The 13,137-nt window shown below is 36.1% G+C and overlaps 1 protein-coding gene across 5 annotated transcripts in view; it reads left to right on the plus strand.

Moving 5' to 3' along the window:
• The window catches only part of GABRB2 (gamma-aminobutyric acid type A receptor subunit beta2), a 267,646-nt gene that overhangs the window by 79,932 nt on the left and 174,577 nt on the right, over positions 1-13,137 (plus strand). For all 5 annotated transcript variants that reach the window (XM_032252724.1, XM_032252728.1, XM_032252723.1 and 2 more), the window contains one exon: positions 7,504-7,724. In XM_032252724.1, the coding sequence (XP_032108615.1) occupies positions 7,504-7,724 (221 nt within the window). The remainder of the gene's footprint in view (positions 1-7,503; positions 7,725-13,137) is intronic.

The following is a 13,137-nucleotide window of genomic DNA, read 5'->3' on the forward strand; positions in this document are numbered from 1 at the left end:
AATAGCAGCTTCACAGTGTAGAAGCCTAGCAGATGTTACCTTAACCAACTATTCAAGATTAAGATGATGAGGAATTTTCCAGAATGCCATTTTAACATTATGTACACTTTATATATACTCTTTGTATGATGGATACAACATTGCTTAGGTGATACATTGACCCAAACTGTGTAATCTCAATCTAATAATAAGCACTTATCAGACAAATCCAAACTGAAAGACAATGAACAAAAAAACTAACTGCTACTCTTCAAAAGTGTTAACCTTATCGAAGACAGGGAAGCATTGAGGAACTGTCACAGGTTGAAGGTGAAGGAGCGTTAAGTATTAAGTGTAAGGTACATCTTGGGTTGGATCCTGGAACTTAAATAAAAGGGGGCATTATTGATATGAGAGACTTTTTAATAAGGTCTATAGTTAATATTATTATATATGTCAATTTTCTGGTATATTGCTTTATAGCTTTGCAAAATGTTAATCTTGGAGTAAGCTATGTAAAAAGTATGTAGAAACTCTCTGTACTAGTTTTTATTTCAAAATATAAAGTTAAATTTAAAAGGCAATAACATATGATATATGTGTATGTGTGTGTATATTCAAATATCCTATAACAAGAAGTAAATGTCCAAATTAAAATAAACAAATGTTCAAAGAGCGTGGATAGGCACTTTACAAAACAACAGAAAGATAAGAAACACACATTTTTCACGGTAGGTATTTTTTAGAACACTGAGCCAGAGAGACAGAAAAAGTTTAAATCTTGGCAATAGAAAACAAATTTTAAAGACAATAAAAACAAAAACAAAATTTTTTAGACATATAGAAGATTTTCTTTTCTATTTTTTTATTGTACTTTAGGTTCTGGGGTACATGTACAGATCATGCAGTTTGTTGCACAGGTACATACATGGCAAGGTGGTTTGCTGCCTCCATCCCCCCATCACCTATATCTGGCATTTCTCCCCATGTTATCTATCCCCAACCTCCCCACCCACCGCTGTCCCTCCCCTAGCCCCTCCAACAGACCCCAGTGTGTGATGGTCCCCTCTCTGTGTCCATGTGTCCTCATTGCTCAACACCCACCTATGAGTGAAAATATGCAGTGTTTGATTTTCTGTTCTTGTGTCAGTTTACTGAGAATGATGGTTTCCAGATTCATCCATGTCCCTACAAAGGACATGAACTCATCCTTTTTGTATGGCTGCATAGTATTCCATGATGTATATGTGCCACATTTTCCTTGTCCAGTTTATCGTTGATGGGCATTTGGGTTGGTTCCAGGTCTTTGTTCTTTAAAACAGTGCTGCAATGAACATGTTCATGTGTCTTTATAATAGAATGATTTATAACCCTTTGGGCATATACCCAGTAATGGGATTGCTGGGTCAAATGGAATTTCTATTTCTAGGTCCTTAAGGAATCGCCACACTGTCTTCCACAATGGTTGAACTAATTTACATTCCCACCAACAGTGTAAAAGTGTTCCTATTTCTCCACATCCTCTACAGTATCTGTTGTCTCCAGATTTTTGATGATCACCATTCTAACTAGCATGAGATGATATCTCAATGTGGTTTTGATTTGCATTTCTTTAATGACCAGAGATGATGAGCATTTTTTCATGTTTCTTGGCTTCATATACGTCTTCTTTTGAAAAGTGTCTGTTCATATCCTTTGCCCACTTTTGAATGGGTTTGTTCTTTTCTTGTAAATCTGTTTTACTTCTTTGTGATTCTGGATATTAGCCCTTTGTCAGATGGATAGATTGCAAAAATTTTTTCCCATTCTGTTGGTTGGTGGTTTGCTCTAATGATTGTTTCTGTTGCTGTACAGAAGCTCTGGAGTTTAATTAGATCCCATTTGTCTATTTTGGCTTTTGTTGCCAGTGCTTTTGGTGTTTTAGTCATGAAGTCCTTGCCTATGCCTATAGACATATAGAAGATTTTTAAATGACAACATGAGTTTGAATATAAGGTCAGCAGAGCATTTTCTAGAATGGAATAATTTCATTCCTAGAAATGGCCTTGGAAATCACCTACTCTAAATGCATTGTTGTACAAATTGGGAATTGAGAGCCTATAACCATTTAGGGTAGCCTTGTCAGCCTGTCCTGGTGGAGCCCTCTGTTCCTGTGTATTCATGAAAGAGACTTAATTTGTAGCATAACTCTACCTTTTTTTTCCCTCCAGATGTCAGACAGCTTTTGTTTCCCCTAATTCCTAAGTTAATTAGCTACAGTTGTTATTCTGACTTGGTGATAGGCTGAGATATTTGAAAGGATTCCCTCAAGGTCACATCAGAGGAACATAAACGTACTGGGATATGAACCTAGATGTATCTGACCCCAGAGACTATGCTTTTTTGAAAGCAGTTTAAACATTTATTTTTTTCTTTACTTACAGAAAAATGCACTCACTTTGGTATACAGCTCTGAGTTTTGACAAATGTCTAAAGTCCTAACGTTGCCACTGCTATTAAGAGGCAGAAGAGTTTTGTTACCTAAAATCATTCTCTCATGCTTACCCTTGGGGGTCAACTGCATTCCAACCTTGAAGCCCAGGGGACTGTCCCTCTGTTCTTCATTCCTGTAGTTTTACCTTTTTCATGTCATACAAATTGAATGATACAATATGTATCCTTTTGAATCTGGCTTATTTCACTTAGCTTTCTGTATTTGAAAACATTAATGATATTGCTTATATCAATAAGTTGGTTCCTTTTTATTGCTGAGTAGTATTCTGTTTCAGGGATGCAGTGCAAAGGGATACAAGTCTATCCCTTTATCTGCTGAAAAGCATTCAGATGGCTTCCACTTCTAATAATTAAAATGAAACTGTTATAAACATTTGCAGACAGGAGTGGGATTGCTAGGTTCATCAAATGTGTGTTTTAACGTTATAAGAAATTGTCAAACTGCTTCCCACGTGACTGATAGTTTTGTATTTCCACTTGCAATGTATGAGAGTTTGGGTGTACTTTCTCACCAGCACTCGGAATTCTCAGTTGTTTTTTGATATTTTTATTTGCACTTTTTTAATGAGCATGTGGCAGGATCTCATTTTTTAAATTTGTTTTCCATAATGACTAATGATGTTGAACATCATTTTACATGCTTATTCACTATCTGTGTATCTTTGGTTAAGTGTATGTTCACATCTTTTGCCTATTTTTATTGGATTTCTTGAATTTTTAGAATTTTTATATGCTTATAAATTATGAATATCAGTTGTTTGCCAGTTACATGATTTGCAAATATGTTCTACCAGCCTGTAGTTTTTATTTTCCCTTCCTTAATAGTGTCTTTTCTAAAGAAAAAACTTTTGAATTCTGTTGAGGTCCAATTTATCATATTTTTGTTTTCTTGATTATACTTTTAGGTTTGTATCTAAGAAGTCTTTGTTGAATCCAAAGTCAAAGAATGTCTTCTGTTTTTCTCTTAAGGTGTTATAGTATTACATTTTACACTTAAGTCGATGACACATCTGGAATTAAATTTTATATACAATGTGAAGTATGGGTCAAATGTTTTAATCTACATATCCACTTATCTACTTGTATATTAATGTTCCATTTGAATGAAACCATTTGTTATATAATGACATTATGCTTTATCCTGTCTACTGCCTTTGTACCTCTGTCAGAAATCAATTGAACATATTGGTTCATGGGTGTATTTTTAAACTCTTCTATTTTAGACCTTCTGTTTCTATCAATACAACCACACTGTGGTAGTGTTAGTAAGTCTTAAAATCAGTATAGTAAGTCTTGAAATACTACCACACTGTGGTAGTATTAGTAAGTCTTGAAATCAGATTGTGTGACTTTTCCAGCTTTGTTTTTCCTTTTCAAAATTGTTTTGGCTATTCTCTTCCTTTTTTTTTTTTTTTCCTATATAAATTTTTGGAATCACCTTGTCAACATCTAAAAAAAATTGTGATAGGGAGGATTTGAAATGAAATGAATAGCATTTGAGATGAAATGAAATAGCATTTCATCTGTAGGTCAATTTACGAGGTATGGACATCTTAACAATATTCACTCTGTGAGGTCAGAAACATCTCTGTGTGTCTGTGTCTGTGTGTGTGTGTGTGTGTGTGTGTGTGTGTACATGCATACTACTTTAAGGATGATAAGAGGAAAAAGAAAAATAATCAAGAAACTCATACTTATGGTAGTATTTCTCACATTTTGATTCTTTCCTCAATCTTTGTACTGTGCATAGTCCTCAGGTAGTTGAGGTTTTATTCCTCCCAGAGTTTTTAGTTATAATCAGTAGAAGAAACATCCTGTAATGGGCTTATTTTATCTTGTATGGCATTAAAAATCAATTGGCTTTAATTTTAATTATGTAAATCCTTCTTGGGTGGTGATGACATGGATCAAATAGCACCCAGAAGTGGTTTATTTGTGGTTTTTCGGTTTGAATAAACTAACTCTGAGACAACTCCCGAAGAAGAAGTTGTCAAATGTAAAGGATATTCTTGCAATATTAAAGTACAAAGGATTTATCTCAGGTGGCCAGGAGCCTAGGGGAAAGGGCAGAAAACAGGACCATGCTTTCTTTTGATGTGCACTAACATTTAGTTAGAATCAGGAGCTTCTTCCTTTCTTGACAGTGTCATGATGTATATTTGAAAATAAATGAAATGAAAATTGATGTGACAGTTTTCAAAGTTATCAGGGCCTGTCTGAGAACATTTTTTAGCAGGCACTGCCTTGCTGACAAATAACAGAAGTTAGCATGTGATAGAGGGTCTCCCAATATTACCATTTATTTACCCCAAAAGATAATACAATTTCCTGTGTCCAAACACATCTCAGCTGATTGATAAACGTCAGCACCTTCCAAACAGTCTCAAGAGGGCTTATCAAAGAAGTGTAAGTAGCTTTCTCTTCTTACAGAGATAATAGTCAAAATTTCCATTTCAAGAATTAGAAATCACTAAATGTATTCTTCCAAGCACAATATTATTGCATGTTTTATTTTTTATGCCCTATTTTTAGATTATTTGTAACATAGGCACACACAAAAATATACATCTGATCCTTTTTTTGTTTTCTAGTTATATAGTTCATGAATCTTCATTGTGCTTTTATTATAAATTAACATGGTCCTTTAGAGATCCTCGACTAATTCTTCACTAAAACAGAGTGCTGCAGGACAGTCCAGAATGCTAACTACAGTAATCCACTAAAGTGAATTTCACCAACAACTATTTGATACATATTTAGGATATTGATATATCTTTTGTTAGGACAGAAGTTTGACTGTAAAATTAGAAGGTCCTACACTGGCTTCTGAGTGAGGTCAATATGTGTGTGTTTTCTAAGCCAGAGAAAATATTTTAGTATCTTTACAATAGGTTACATTGTTCCTATGAAAACTGTTACATGTTATAGCAGAAATATGAGTCATATTTTTAAATGATGTAACCAAATTAAGATGTATAAATCTCAACAAAGGTTAGAAAAATGCAAGACTTCACCGAAATTGAAGTATATATCTTATACACAAAATTATGCAGATTCGTGCAGAAATCCACTAGGCATACTTTACTGGAGGTATATGCTTTCATTCATTGGTTATTTGAGCCCTTGGCACGCTCTAGCCTCTCAGGTTGCAGAGATAATTAATACATGATTCTAGTTTTTTAAAAACCCTCAAGTAGGACATTGTGAACTGATTTTAAAATAGAATTGTAATTATGCTTTTCAAATGAATATTTGGACCTTCACTTAGTCATTCAGATGAGAGTGAGAGAGCAATTACATTGTACCCATAGGCTTCTAGTGGATAAAATATGTCACTTATAAATGCTTCATTCATAGTATATAGCTTTTTGTAGTTTACAAATTGCATTTGAGTTGTACATTTAATTTTCATAATAACTTTCTGATTAGATCAGGCATGTATTAAAATCCCCGTTTATATTTAATGGAACTGAAACTAAAAGAAGTTATGTACATTTATCTCCTGGAAGCTGAATTGGGAAATGATAGAATTGGTACTTCAAGGGCAGTGCTCGCTTTACAGCAGCTATCCCACTGTGTCTAAACGTTAGAGCACAGCCTGCTTGTCCATAATGCTGGGATTGAAATTCTCATGATAAACACACTGAGTTAATATTATTTAGATAGTTGAGAAACTTACATTAGCCTCAGTGTAAATGTCACCTTTTCTGGGAAACCCACCTTGATTAGGCAAGAATGATTACAATTCTCACTTACAAACTCTTGCAATTACTACCATGATAAGTTAGCCACTTTGTAACAATCTATTTTAAATATGCATAACCTTCTAAAGTTTCAGGGAGCTGATATTCTTGACTGCTGTATTTCTACTTTCCCTGTGTATCACTCGCTCAAACAAGCAGCTCTTACTGGTTCTTCAAACATGTCCAGCCTGTCTATTTATATTAGGACCTCTGCAGATTCCCGTCTGCTTAGCATGTTCTTTTCCTAAGAACCAGTGGTCTGGGCTCCTCCTCCGGTCTCTGCACAATGCCAACTCCTAAGAGAAGCTTTTCATCATCATTCCAGTTAGATATTTTGCACCTTGATTTATGTGCTTCATAAGATGTAGCATTATTTGACATGATTCTGTTGATTTATCTATGCTTTGTTTTTAAATTCCCTGAGAGCAGACATTTAATCTGTCATCCCAGCACCTCAATGGTTCCTGTCAAATGCTGGATACACATTATATATTTAATGAATGAATGAATGAATGAATGGAAGAATGAATTGATGAATTGTTAGGTTTGGATGAGCTAGTTAATGTTTTTAGTGTGCATAGAAACAAATACATAACTATTTTTAAAATTCTATTTATAACTCACCTAAAAGAGCCCTGCATACTCCACTTTGGAAAGCACAAATTAATCATTGGGTAATTATTCCTTAATATCTTTCTTCCTCAGAAATTTATAAATTTCTTGTGAATATATTCTCCTCACTTATGTGTTCATAGTGCCTACCATTGGGCTTGGCCCATGGTAGGTACTGGGTAAGAATGGGTTTAATAAATTAGTAATTGTCTATATATGTGAATAGCATATGTTTATACTGTGTGGCTACATATATAAATTTGTTTTCTTGGCTGGGTGTGGTGACTCATGCCTGTAATCCCAGCACTTTGGAAGGCTGAGGCGGGTGGATCACCTGAGGTCAAGAGTTTGAGATCAGAATGGCCAACAAGGGGAAAACCCATCTCTACTAACAAAACAAAAAATTAGCCAGGCGTGGTGCCACACTCTTGTAATGCCAGCTACTTGAGAGGCTGAGGCAGGAGAATTGCTTTAACCCAGGAGAGGGAGGCTGCAGTGAGCCAAGATCGTGCCAGTGTACTCCAGCCTAGGTGTCAGTGTGAGACCCTGTCTCAAAAAATTAAAAAATAAAAATAAAAAAATTAATTTATTTTCTTATTAATACTGAGATGTTTGCTTACCCCCCCCAAATCTGCTTGGGTGTGAACTAACCATATCTTTTTTCTCACATTTACAGGATTATACCTTGACAATGTACTTTCAGCAAGCCTGGAGAGATAAGAGGCTGTCCTATAATGTAATACCTTTAAACTTGACTCTGGACAACAGGGTAGCAGACCAGCTCTGGGTGCCTGATACCTATTTCCTGAACGATAAGAAGTCATTTGTGCACGGAGTGACTGTTAAGAACCGCATGATCCGCCTGCATCCTGATGGCACCGTCCTTTATGGACTCAGGTCTGTTGTCCCCAATTCAAAATATACCTTTTCCTGAACAAAATAGCTGTTACTTTTCATTGGATGAAAATATTGTGCTATTTTTCTTACTCTTTCTTCATTTCTACTAAGAAACAGTTAAGCCTCCTGTCCACTAGACATCCAAGAGCTTAAGGTAGCATGCTTACAAAGGGACTTAACCTCAGCTAAGACTATGCTTTTCTGAATTATCTTCCAATATTAGCTTCCAGATCCTAAAGCTGCTTTCTTTAAAGAATAGAGATAAACAATGTCAAAATAGCTGAGACGCAGATTTTCTTTAAAATGGAAAAAACATTGTGAATGCCAAATAATTGTTTGAATGTGGCAGATATTGTGTTTCAAAAATTGCTTCTGAGCTGCCTGAATGGGATCATGGCCCTCTGATGACTGGAAAGCTTACTGTGACCTTTCACCTTCCAAGGAGCAATCAGACTTGCAAATAATAAAGTAGTTATCTCATGTTTATTAATAGGAAATTTACACTCAAATAGACCTCTGTGTCAGAAAATAATTGTGATACTCTGATATTTGGATGAGGATAATTTTGTAGAATAAGACAGTTTTTCTTTTAAACTTTACTCTGTACTGAAAGCATGGTTTTGTATTAAAAGATGGTTTTCTAGAAAAAATGAAGAAAAATATATCTTTTTCTGAAAACATTATAATATAAAGGGTTTCTCTTTATTAGAGTAGAAGAAATTCTAAACTTTGACATTTTTAGTTGCCTAATTTATTCTGTTTTACACGAATATGTGGTTACCTTCTCATAATGTTGATAATAATAATAGTATTCATTTATTGAACCCTTGTTATGGGTCAAATATTGAGCTAAGTGCTTTCATGCATTATTATAGTTAACCCGTACAACAACCTCATATATTAGCAACTGCTATTGTCTTTATTTTCAAATGAAGAAACAGAGGCTGACGCAATTTGCCAAAGATTACAAAGAAAGTAATCTCTGGAGTTGGTATATAAACCCTGTTCCAAGTTCAAAGCCAGAGCCCTCAGCGGGATGCCTTCAATCCCACATTTTTCTTGTCTAGTCTATCTCATTTTTATTTTCTGCTATATCTAGTTCCCCTGACTGATGCATTATCCTAGATCCTTAGATTCAGCTTTTTTGTTTATGACATTTGTAGAGAAAAAGGCATTTGGCCTTCAAGGGAAGGGGGGATAAGAGCGGCAGAACGAGAGCACATTTGTACTCTGTGTCAAGCACCAGTGGTATAGAAATGAGTTAGATACAGGCACTGCTCACATGCGTGCCTCAGAAAAGAAGTAAGTAGAAGACAGAGAAAGCAAGTTGACTGGTAAAGTCTGAAAAGATTCTACTGAAGTGGTGGACTTCAAAAGTCCTAATGGAAAGCACTGTGTTCAGCAGATACATTTTACTAGAATTATTACTGAGAATCAACTACAAAATATACAGTATCAGAGAGACCTTGATGAGAGAGAGACCATGTGTGCAGTGGAGAACAGGGAATGAAAAAAGATCGTAGTTTAAAGTTTTTAAAAAGTTAAGCGCAGAGGGAGATTAGAATCTAGAAGAAGGAGGTAAGAATCTAGAAGAAGCAGGAGACATAGAAATGATGTTACCCAGAGCAGACCCAGTGCTAGATGCATTTTGTCCACCATATCATTTCATCTACACAGAGATAATGCAGAAATCACCCTGGGCTCTTCCTGTTTCTCCAGAATACTTATATTTAGGGCACAGGATATGTCGTACTCTCATTTGTATACCCAGTACTGACTAAGCAATGTAAATAGCACTGTAAATAGCAATGCAGTAAAGGTTGAGGAGGTATTCATAAATGTATGTAGGCAAAGTTGAGTGGACAGGAAAATCAACAATCAGAATGCCTTTGGAATTGAGAGGAAAAGGGAAAGGTCAATATTATAGATGATAAATTGGCTTCTTTGTATCATTACTTCATTAATCAAACAAAAAAAATGATGGCCATTTATTCTTATCATTAAGATCGCCTGGACATCATTGTACCTTTAACTCATGACATTAGAAAATAATCATTGTCCCATCCCCACTTCCATCAAGGGCTATTGACAAAATATGCGGGTTCCTGAACACATCTAATATGCATAGAATTAACACTTCCCCACTGAGCAGGCTCATGAATGGTGATTGTTCTCTCAGCTGTATTGTTAATTGTGAAGGGGAGATTAATAAGAACATTCCTCAGGAAATATATAAATGTCGCATTCCAGTTTTAATGGGCAAATAGTAGAACAATTTCTTCCTTAGATAGAAATTTAATGTATATTAGATAGTTCTTTCTCAACTCCAGGAGGTTAATTTGCAATAGATAAGTAAAAGGAATTCAGTTAAAGTTAGCTATTTTTCTATTTAATTTCTACCTCTATTTTATATAATGCTAAAATACGTTATTCTGTTGTTACTGATGATTCTACAATACTTAGCCCCTCCTACTTACCCACCCTGAGCCAGTAATTTTCCATTGCTGGCAGTCTAGTAAGAAGTTTATTTTGTGTTTGTATTCCACAGAGCTGCATTGAAACAACACTTAAAACAGTGATAATAGTAATATCAGTACCTAGTACTCATTAAAAGACTTAGCACTTACTTATCACTTTGCCAGAACTTTGCATATATTATCTCATTAATATTAACTTTAGCCCTCAAAAATGGGTACCATCATTTTCTCCATCTTACATGAAGAAATGAAGGAACTTGCTGACAAAATTACACAGCTGCTATGCTGAAGAGCTTAGTTATCTGAAAGTAAAGACGTTGATCTTCACCCTTCTGTACTGCTTCTTATGTACTGGCAAGATGGAAATAAAGAATAGTAGGAATCACCTGAGAGCACCCAGGGAACAAAAAAGATTAAAAAGTGTTTAGATGTAAACACCTTTTATTAGGTCCATAAGTGCAGGCTTTATTCTGGATTGATAAAAATAAGGCCCTAATGAATAACGTGCTTGAGTCTTCTACGAAGGGTGCATTATTAGGTCCTGTGGTTCACACTAGCTCCAGTTTAGTAGGGAATTTTGCTGTATGGATTTGTAAGGCACAGGCAAGATCTTTGTAAAGAATTTGGCAGTGGCAAAGTTTACTAGTCTGGATAAGGCATATTGAAGGGCAATCATGAAGACCTGGATATGGGAAACTGGCACAGGAAAAACTTTCAATATCAAGGCAGTCACCAAGAATTGGGGTAGAACTAAGTCTGTAAGCTGAATGTCTTGTGAGTTTAAGGCAAAAGCTAAGGGCTTAAACTTCTTTCCCATTAAGACAAACAAAGATTGGTGGGGAAGGTTAAAGGAGGGACAGTCTTTTATGGCATCCAAGTAAGCTTCTTTCATAGGATTTCCTTCAGGGAAATCTTCAGGTATTAAAACATAATAAAGATAGAGAAAGCAGTATTGCAAATATCAATGCTTATTGAATTTAATGGTAGGTAGGTAAGTGTTCATTGTGTTGTCCTTTCAACTTGTCTGTTTGAATGTTTTTATAATGAAATTTGGGGCTGAGCATGGTAGCCCATGCCTGTAATTCTGGCACTTTGGGCGTTTGAGGTGGGCAGATTGCCTGACCTCAGGAGTTCAAGACCAGCCTGGGAAGAATAGTCAAACCTTGTCTCTACAAAACATTCAAAAATTAGCTGGACATGGTGGCATGTGCCTGTAGTCCCTGCTTCTCTGGAGGAGGCTGAGGTAGGAGGATGGCTTGAGTCCAGGAGGCGGACGTTGCAATGAACAAAGTCACACCACTGCACTCCATCCTGGATGACAGAGCCAGACCCTGTCTCAAAAAAAAAAAAAATTGGAGAACAAAATTTTATGTGTCAGAGGTCTAGGGACTTTGGTTCTATTATCTGGGAAATTCCACTCAACATTTAAAAGGTCTGCAGCCACAGGACAATAGTTGCCATCTCTCGTGGGTAGAGAATCTTCTATGCACACATCCTTTGCATAGCTGTGTCGGAAGAGAGAGTCATCTCATCTTGGAGGATGTGTGGCTCAGTGGGTGAGATCCATGATCATGGATAGCCATGCAAAGCCATTATCCAGAGAGGGGTGGTCAAATCTCTTCACCCAGAGCCTTGCTACCCTCCTTGTGATATTTTCTTTCTGCAAAAGAATGCCTATTTCTTCTGATGGTACACAACAACAGCTCTAAGTCTGCTCATGCTTATATTTTGTGCTTGGTTAGCAAGAAGTTTGAGCATGCCCAGCAGCTGCTTAGCAAGCTTGCATTAAGGTACAGTGGTCTTAGGATTTCAGGAGATGAGATGAAGATTTAGAAACATGGGCCCTTTTTTTCGTAGACTACGTTCTAAAGTTTTCATCCTGATTAGATCTCTGTTTTACCATCTCTAAAAGCAAAGGATGGCAGCATCCTCTTAGTTATTCCATTGCTTTTCAGGATGAAAATCATTCCAGGAACTCTGGGAACAGATTTCTAATGCTATGCAGATAGATAAATGGACCCAATGGGCAATCAAACCAATTTCCTTAACAAAGAGTAATGATAATGAAAGTTGGGTTTTAATTTGGACTTTTGTCAGTGGATTCTCATTGAACCTTAAGCATATTTTCCATTTTATTGTCCTCGTTTATAGGAAGAGGGGGTGAATTAGATGCTATCAATATTTTTACTACCCAGTCATTCTTTGAGTCAATGATCAATGAAAGTAAAATAATGTATAATCTATCTATCAGACTAAAAAATGAAATCATGTAGTTGGGGTACACAGTAATTGGTGGTTAGTAAGTTCTCAATACTACTTAATATTTAATAAAAATGGAAGCATGGATGGGAAATTATAGAATTTTACTCTAGTTATCTGTTATTGTTCTGTGAAGTAAGACACTAGTTTCTTTGTGTACAACAACAAGGGTGGAACTGAGAAAGTGCATTGAAAGAAATAGGAAAGGCCTCAGCCAGGCATGTCTAGAATGCAAAAGAAAACTGCTAAAGAAAATTCAAAGGATTGTCAAACAGTATTGAGGACACAACCTTATAGTGGAGCCAGGTATCTCTAGCCATTGCATTTGGCAGCTTGAAATCATGAGTAAGGAAATTAGATGCCTGGCATTCTCCCTAAACCAAGCTTCCTCTTTTCATCATGTTTTATCACTCCTCTGTTTTCTCAATTTTATTTGAAGAGCTTCAGGAAAAATTAAATTACAATTTTTTTTTTTTTTTGAAATGGAGTCTCACTCTGTTGCTGAGTGCAGTGGAGCAATATCAGCTTCCTGCAACTCCTGCCTTCCAGGTTCAAGCAATTCTCCAGCCTCAGCCTCCCAAGTAGCTGGTGGGATTATGGGCGCTCACCACCACACCTGGCTAATTATTTGCATTTTTAGTAGAGACGAGGTTTCAACATGTTGACCAGGCTGGTCT

Source organism: Sapajus apella, unplaced genomic scaffold, assembly GCF_009761245.1.
Source record: "Sapajus apella isolate SASKATOON/1434 unplaced genomic scaffold, GSC_monkey_1.0 scaffold79, whole genome shotgun sequence".
NCBI lineage: Eukaryota > Metazoa > Chordata > Mammalia > Primates > Cebidae > Sapajus > Sapajus apella.